The sequence below is a fragment of the Octopus bimaculoides genome, chromosome 3, assembly GCF_001194135.2.
Source record: "Octopus bimaculoides isolate UCB-OBI-ISO-001 chromosome 3, ASM119413v2, whole genome shotgun sequence".
Classification (NCBI taxonomy): Eukaryota; Metazoa; Mollusca; class Cephalopoda; order Octopoda; family Octopodidae; genus Octopus; species Octopus bimaculoides.
The window spans coordinates 137,532,420-137,541,580 of NC_068983.1; the positions used below are offsets into that span (position 1 = coordinate 137,532,420).

At 34.3% G+C, this 9,161-nt stretch overlaps 1 protein-coding gene across 5 annotated transcripts in view; it reads left to right on the top strand.

Moving 5' to 3' along the window:
- The window catches only part of LOC106877744 (uncharacterized), a 10,103-nt gene extending 3,750 nt beyond the window's left edge, over positions 1–6,353 (top strand). For 2 of the 5 annotated variants that reach the window (XM_014926752.2, XM_014926750.2), the window contains exons 2-4: positions 2,731–2,822; positions 2,912–3,179; positions 4,091–6,353. In XM_014926752.2, coding sequence (XP_014782238.1) covers positions 2,731–2,822; positions 2,912–3,179; positions 4,091–5,059 — 1,329 coding nt within the window. In that variant the 3' untranslated portion in view covers positions 5,060–6,353. Of the gene's footprint in view, positions 109–158; positions 343–755; positions 2,423–2,730; positions 2,823–2,911; positions 3,180–4,090 lie in introns of those variants that run through there. The other 3 variants (XM_014926753.2, XM_052966580.1, XM_014926751.2) reach the window with 3 other exon arrangements.
- The last annotated feature ends 2,808 nt before the right edge of the window (positions 6,354–9,161 follow it).

A 9,161-nucleotide genomic window follows, 5' to 3' on the forward strand; every position in this document is an offset into this window, starting at 1 on the left:
TGTATGTTGGTTAAAAATCACTTAAAAAAGATTGTAGGGTCGATACACTCGCCTAAAAATTCTCTAAGGCGGTGACCCAGCATGGCCGCAGTAAAGTGACTGAAACAGGTAAAAAGATTTTTAGAAGATAAAAAAAAGGAGGAATAACTAAATATAACAGGGGGGGGGGTATAAAAAATTTCAAGCGATTTGGGTGTTATTTCTAGCATGCTGAGAGACTTTCCAGGTTTAACTTCATACGTTGGCTTAAAATCATCTAAAAAAATTCTGGGGTCGATACAGTCGACTGAAAATTCCTCAAGGTGGTGTCCCAGCATAGCTGCAGTTTAATAACGGCAACAGGTAACCCTAACCCTAGTATGAGAAGCTGGATCAGACCAGTGTTAACATAAAAAAGGTAGAATATTTGAGATGGATATGGCTGGTTTAAATGCTAAAGCATTAGATTGCTTGCTGACACAGTGGATGGATGGGAAATGAACAAGCTATATACTGGGATCTAATATCTTGAACTTAGCAATAATTTCATCTTCACTGAATAGAAAACCTTTTACTTACTTGAATACAACATACCGCTAGGAATTTCAAAAAGTTTAAAATCTTCTAACATGGCTTTCATCATCAAAAGTTAAATTATGTAAATATGCTGTTGTCTTTCTCCCAAAGTAAACACCATTAATGTTTCTGTAATTACTTTCATTGCTTGGATGAATTTCTGATTATTTAATGTTCTTCAGTAATTCATCTTTAATAAAAAAATTTTTTTTGAAATTCAGACTTTTGTATTCTAATGATATTAAACAAGGAGAATGTAAACTGAAATGCTCAGATTGAAATTCAACATTCAGCAAATTCACTTTCTATACACACATCTTTATCTTTCGTATGTGTTTCTTTTGTAGCACTTACTGAAGATAAAGTCATGTGTTTGGTTTTGTGATTGCTTAATACTATGTAAATTCTGGCAATATCAACTTTTCATTCACTTTGAAAATAAAAAAAATAAAGTATTCAATTATTCTACTATCATTGTAATAACTGTTTCTCAAGAAAGCCACTTTGTTTAGGCATTTTGTGTTAACTTGATGTAACAATTCCTTGAATAAGTCTCCTATAGTGTACTGCTGCTGTGACTGAAGTAACATGTTAAATCTTGTCTCTATGAGGGCATGACAGCATGGCTCGTATCCAAAACGAGTGGTGTATCCATTTATGAAAATAGAAGACGTTATCTTTCAATAATTTGTGAACCCTATTTTTCATGCCTGTCATGGAAGAACAATTATTACTTGTGAATCCTATAATATTTTCTGAAGGCATCTGTCTTTCATGCAAGGTTGCATTGTAAAGACATGGAGCCATTCCATTTTCAATAACTACAGTATCTAACAATGTATCTGTGACATTATCCCTATCCAAATCAAAAAATTCACCCCTATAGTCAAAATTTGGATATCTGAAATGTTTGTATTTTCATCAATTATGACAGTAAACTTTTGCATCTAACTTTTATCGCTGTTTTTTCAGGAAAGATTGTCATCCTGAATAACATGAAAGTTTTGTTCTTTGCATTGATAATTTTTCAGCAATCTTTCTGTCCAGAAATTTTTGTTTGAGCATTAGTAAAACGAATGTTATTTCTTGTTAATTACATTTTGCTGATTTGATGTCTCCTTATTATTTTTGCTTTGCATTATCTAAAGGTGCATTCATACATCTATAAATCCAGGACTATTCAACAGCTCAAGGACAATAACTGTGTAGAAGTTAAGAGATAGAAAATTCGGATCTTTCTGAATTGACGGGCACCAACACTACATAAAACATGAAAAGTGGTGCCCGTCAATTCAGAAAGATCCAAATATTATACTAAAAGAGGTCATCTCTGAAAAGCTGAAAATGGGAGATATAAACAGTACCATTTTGTCATAACTAAAGTAATTTTGTATCCATTTTAAAATTGTCTTTTAGTATAATAATAATGATGATAATAATAATAATAATGATGATGATGATGATGATGCTGATAATAATAATAATAATAATAATAATAAATAGTTAACAAATGAATGTTATTAAATTTTTAGATTCATAGGTAACTTTTCAGACACTGTATATTTACTAATTTAGTTTTGAGTTACAGGTGGTCTTGTTTTGTGAATTATTTAGTGACTTCATTAGTGTCAGGGGCATGTAAAAAGTACCCCAGTACACTCTGTGAAGTTGTTGGTGTTAGGAAGGGCATCCAGTCATAGAAATCATGCTAAAACAGACATTGGAGCTTGGTGCAATCCTCTGGCTTGTCAGTTCCTGCCAAACTGTCCAGTTTATGCCAGCATTGAAAATGGACATTAAACAATAATGATGATGAATTTTTTTTATATAAGTTGAAGCGATTTTATAAAACCTGATGGTTTCTGTGGTTAGTAACTGTCCTGTTATTTTTTCATTTAATGTTTCCTTCTGGGAACAATATTTCTTAGATCTGTTAATAAACCTTATGTTTCTTTACAAATTTTTTCTTTCTAAAGATTTTTCATGAGTGAGTGGATGAAATAATCATGAAAGACATTTGTTACTACTATACACTTTTTATCTACTGCATTTATGTGAAATAGCTTCATTTAAAATTGAAGAGGCTGATTTACTTAGGCCAATAATAACCACTTTTAAATTCATTACAAAGCAAACTATTCTTTATGATATTCATGTATCTATTTATACTTTCAGGCAGAATCATCAAATCAGTGTTATTCAGAATACATGAAGCAACAATATACAGAGCAGGTGCGGACTGGTGATCAAATATTTGATCCTGATAGGTATGTTGCAGTTGAAATTATTCTGATGATTGAATTTGCATTTTCACCCATAAAATTATTCTGAAGTAAATTATAATCTTTTATTTCAGACACATGATTAGCTCTCGGGTATCCCAGATAATTGCAAATTCTCTTCCAACTGCTACTCAAATGCCAGTCCAGCAGTGTATGAATGTTGCTCAGTCATCACAGATACCTGTACCCAAACCAAATGGTGTTAGGAAGCCTTGGCATAAAAAGAAAAGAATACTTGCTGTTGCTGATCATCAGATCCATGTCATGTCCAACCTGGCAGCACTGTGGAAAAGTAAAAAATTGTGTGATGCTAGTATTGGTAATGGCTCATCAACTGTAATGGTAAGTGTTTAGTCTTGACATTTAAAATACTTTTCCATTTTTTTTTTATTTGACTCATCATAATTTTCAAAATGTAACTGTTCAAAATATTCTCAAGTATCCACATCTTACAAGAATTTATGTTTTCATCCCAGAGATAATGGTTAAAATTATTAATTTTTACTGATCTTTATTTTTAGCAATGTTTGGATTCTCTTAACGATAAATATCTTGTTTATTAGTTAATATTTTGCAAATTAAAAGTAAAGTTTATTTTATACCAAAATTGATGTTGTTTGCTGATCTTTCACTAATTCATAATCTTTTTCCTCAAGTCCTGCTTCATTTTCTATTTGTTTTCTTGATTGCACATCTTTTCTTTTACTTAGACTATCTCATCCTCTCTCACTCTTTCATCTCTCCCTATATTTCACTGTTGGCTACACCTGGCTGTCAGACTAGCTAGCTAAGTGGTAGCTATTTCTCTATTTATCTGACATGTATCTCTTTTTCTATCTCGTTCACCTCTCTTTATAATACCTAGTTTTTTTTCTTCCATACCTCTCAGCAAAATTTTACTACTTTCTTCTACCTCTCTATTGTATGACAGAAAGAGAGGAACTCCACAAAAGGGCCACATGATTTAGCTTATTATATATATAGAGAGAGATTAATTAAATGTCTTAGTGAAATAAATGAAGTTTGATTCAAGATTCTCACTGCAGAATATAGTATTTTTATAAATAAAGTATCAGAAAACTTTAGTGACAATTTATGAATGAATAAATATATATTGTACCTTTCAATTGATATTTCCAAGAGGCTTGGAATGAATAATTTTTTGTTTTAATTTAGTTGTAATATTTAAAAATGTTTTGCAATTCAATTATTAGATGGCTATAAACAGTTTCTCTTTATTTTCTGTATTTCAGGTACATAAAGTTATTCTATCTGCTGTGTGTCCAAAACTATTGTCAGTATTTAGTACAAATATTTCCTCTCAGAAGTTTCTCCAAATAAACTTTCCAGAAGAAGTTAGTACACAAGCTTTAAATGCATTTGCAGAATACATGTACAGTGGATATTTAGATCTCGATCCAGATATTTTACAGCAATTAAAAATCATTGCAAAACGATTAGAAATGAAAGAATTTGAAGAACTGTGTGATAACAATCTCATAAACAAAATAAATCAACCTTCAGTTGATCTCAGGCAGAACCAGACACAGACCAGTCTGCCAGTTCCAACAAATATCACAGTGCCAACAATTCAACCAACTCTGCCTTCATCATCCATCACATCAGTTACATCTCAATCTACTCCATTTGTCACTACACAAGTCATTGATGTTAAACAAGAGATATGTGAGGCTGCGTTAGCACAAGTTAACATTGGTACTGCTGATGTCTTTGAACAGGAATCTGAAATTGACTCATTGGATGCTAATACATATGGTCATTGCTCAAATGATTCTGATTTTGTTCTCAGAGTGAAAACTGAACCTGTAGAGCTTGATAATGAGAACTATGGTCAACTGAACAACGAGGCTTACATATCCACTCCAGATTCAAGCAATGCAGCATCACATGTGATACATAGACCCACATGTAAATTAAAGTCTAATGTATTTGAAGGCTCTGTAGTTTCTGACTTACCTCCTGCATCATGCATTGAAGAGAAAATGTCTTCCCAGTCCATTTCCATACAAAATGATGCATCTAAAATGCTACACCAAAGTATAACAACTATCCAGTCAATTGAGAACATTATGACATCTGGTAGTAATGAAGGTCTCTATTCTGTAGGACTTTTTAACGCAGGAGGGGACAATGTACCATCATGTACACAACTTACAAATTTCAAACATGTAGGTTTATGTGAAGCAGATGATCTTACATGATACAGAAAATGACAAAATAACCTTTCATGTGCAGGTATGGCTGTGATGTTAAGATATTCATTTTACAAAATTGTGGTTCTGAGTTTCATTCCACTGCTTTGCATTTTCAGTTTCTTGTGAGAGAAAGTTAGTCGATGGAAACTTTGTATCAGTAGGTGATGATGAAATTGCAGTGTGAAGAAAAATAGCTTGTGATTTTGTCGTGGGCTTTTATGTTCCTCTGCACTTAGGATCATCTTTGGTGTGAAGGGATGCTGGAAGGAGGAAATGCAGTGTCAGCCTAGTAGGGATTTGAATTTAGAATGTGAAGGGACATAATAAAATATTACAAGGTATTTTGTCCAGTATTCCAAAGATGTTTCCACTCACTTCTACACACCTCATAACCTGATAGACCACCAAGACACTTTATCACCGCTATTTCGTCTCTTTCCAGCTTCCCCCAATCATTCTGATTTCAATATGTAACTATGTAGCTCCTCTACAGTAAGAAGCCTGCTCTTCCCCTTTGTATGATGCTTTAACCCTTCATCTTACATAAAACCAACCTCTCCTCAGGGTTTGTCATGTTGCAAGCGGCATAGTGACCTCACTAGTGTTGGTGACATGAAAATAGCACCCAGTATATTTTGTATTGTTTAGCATTAGGAAGGATATCCAGAAGAAAACACTGAAGCAGAATGTAATCCTTAGACTCATTGTATATAGTCAAACTGTCCAACTTATTCCAATATGAACAAAGGTGTTAAGTGATGATATATATATGTGTGTATATATGAGGGTCAAAGGCTTGGTGAGTGGGATAAACTTAATACTACAACTTTATAAATCACTTTCCTGAGAGGCTCTGTACAGCATACATCCAGTGGCTGAAAAAAATGGAAACCGTAATCAAGATATTCCTAACCAATCCTTTGATGACATATCTTGGATAGCAGGGTTGTCTATAAATGTAATGGAGGCTCTCATTAAGTTTGTGGTATGGAAAAGTAATGTCTAGAAAGTTAACCTCTCTACTGCTTTCATACAAAATGGCAATAACAAAGAAAACAAAATAAAATTTGAATTGAATTGTCAAGTCTTGTTTCTAGTTTTCTGTTTACAACATTGAATATTTCATTTCCTTCGTTTTCTAAATTTTCCCATCAAAAAACAGAAAATTAATTAAACAAAATCCCCAAACCATTGGTCATTGTGTCCATGTGTCTTGCATTATCTTCAATGATCTGTATGCTTGTTAGCATTCATTGACTAACAATAAAAGGATGGATATACTTGGAAATTTTAATCTTAATCATTGTCTTTATATATATTTTTAACTCCTTATTAATTTATCAATGCCTTCCAAACATAGAAAATGGTGTACTAAATTTTTCTAAATAAGGACAATTTTTATAGTCTTTATTTTTTGAAAGACTATCCATATTTTCTTCTTAAAAAGGTCAGTCACTGGCTCATGGTTTCTGTAAGGAAATGACTGCTGGCTGTTTAGAAAATCAAATATTGAAGTATGAGACGTTCCTAACTATAGTTTCTGGAAGGTTCATCTAAATTTTAAAGGTTGAATGCAGAAAAATTCTCTTCAGATTGTAGATTTTGACAGACTTTCAGTTGCACATAGTATGTTTGTTGTGATGTAGACAGGTGATGAAGGTGTGTAGCTAAGTGGTTTGGGTATTCAGGTCATGTTTAATTCCCAGAGGTACATTTATCCTTGAGCAAAATATTTTATTTCATGTTGCTCCGGTCCACTTAACTGGTAAAAATGAGTAGTACTTGAATTTCAGGACTATGAATTTATTAGGAGGAGAGAATTCCAGTCCCCTTGTGGTTGTGCCGACAATGTTATATGGTGCAGAGACATGAGAGCTGAGAGAGGTGGAAAGGAGACGACAAGATGAGATGTCTGAGGGATATGGTGGGTGTGACATGGATAGACAGGATGAGGAATGAGGAGGTACGAAGATGAGCAGGAATAAATGAAAAACTAACAACCAAATTGGATAGACGAATGTTGAAGTGGTTTGGCCACATGGAGAGGATGAGGAGTAGATGGTAAGGAGGGTGATGAAGGCTGAAATGGTAGGCAGCAGACCTGTGTGGATAGATGGAGTGAGAAAAGTTTTCGTAGTTAGAGGTGTTGGAGTAAGAGAGGCAAGAGAGTTTATAAATGATAGGAAAGCTTGGAGAGTGAGGATGGATGAGTGAATTTTGATGTTGCTCAAAGGGGTACGGTGGGGGTAAACCAGCATAAGCTGCTAGGCCCCACTGCTGATATTGGAGGTTGCTTTCTACGCATTGACCCAAGCATAGAATGGGGCTTGTCCCTTTGCGCTGGGAAATAAATGGAATGCGTGGTGTGTGTCTTGCTGTGGCTACCCACTCCTGAAAAAAAAAATGGGGAATAGGTCTCAGTATATGTTTGTACCTGAATTTAAAAGGGCTAGCCTTGTTGCATTCTGTGTTGTGTTGAATCTCCCTGAGAACTATGTTAAACATGCACAGGTGTAGGTGTGTGATAAGAATCTTGCTTCCAAACCACATGGTTCTGGTTTCAGTCTCACTGTGTCACACCTTGGGCAAGTATCTTCTAATATAGCCATGGGCTGCCCAAAGCCTTGTGAGTGGATTTGGTAGACAGAAATTGAAAGAAACCCATTGTATGTGTGTGTGTCTTTGCTTGACAACCAATGCTAGTGTGTTTATGTCCCTGTAATGTAGCAGTTTGTCAAAGGAGACTGATAGAATAAGTACTAGGTTTACAAAGAACAGGTCCTGGGGTCGATTTGTTCAACTAATACTATTTAAGGTGGTGCTCTAGCTTTGCCACACTCATATAACTGCAAAAAGTAAAAGGATGTCTTGGAATGGGAATGTCAAAGAGAAAGAACTGTGTGAAATATTTAGGGAAGAGATTGCTGTGTGCAAATAGCTAGTTCAGCGAAACAAAGGTCTTCATAGTTGCAATAAAAGTAGGAGAGAGAAGAAATAGCATGTTTGTGAGGTAATTGTTGATGCATGTTGGTAAGTGAATTATCACTAATCAAATGAATGACTTTCTCAATGTGTATGTGGCAGCACTGTTCCTAAGTGTGCGCAGTTCACCTATGTTGGGCTTACTTAAGCTTTGTGAGTGGTAACCTAAAGTATTTGCTGACCCTAATGAGGAATCCTTGTCTTTGCAGTGCAGTTTTGGCAATGATATAATGAAGTTTGGCATAAGAGATAAATAGAGATTGTGAGGTCTGGCATTTCTAGTTACTTTCAGTGCTTTGGTTGTGTTGTTTATGGCCGAAGGTTTGTGTTACAATTAAATTTCCTTGATATGTGTCTTTGTGATGTTGAAAGATAACTCGAATATCAAGTTGCTATTAAAAAAGGTTCACAACATCTATGTTAATAGAAACATGTCTGGCACAAAGAGTTTTTACTAGCCCCTCCCCAATTTCTTTACAAAGCTCACATAAAGCAGATGTAACTTCAAAGTTATTCCAGTCCTAGCCAAACCATCTTTTTTTGTAGACATACCGTATCTAAGGTCAACATCATTCAAAGTGTCCGTCTCCTTTTTATAAGTTTTGTAATAGTTTTGACCACTAGACTATTCAACCCAGTATCACCTGAAACCAAAGAGCACCCTCAGGTTTTTATACTGTCAAATAACAATAGGTATAGTGGTCTGCATCAAGGGTTGGTTAATAATATCGTCACTACTTTTTCAAAGATTACATTACGTAATTACACCCAATTTTCAGGGTTTCTCGAATATAAATATTTACTTGAATATAAATAATTTCAAACCCATTAAAATTAAATAATATTTTACTGAAATTTGAAGCTTTGCTCAGCGGCGATATCATTATCATTGAGGTTTATCCAAGGCTAGTTGAAAACCCTAATTCAATAATTAAGAGTTACCGAACCTGGAGGCTCGAGAAACGAATATTTCAGCTACTGTTGTCCATTCTCGGGTATTTCCATCACTTTGCTGTTATAAAATACTCAAAAATCGTTTAATGTGGTTCTTTTATTTTCACATCTTCAATAACATAATTCCTTTGTTTCCTCCTAGTTACCCATATTGTTTTCTTTTTTGCGATGA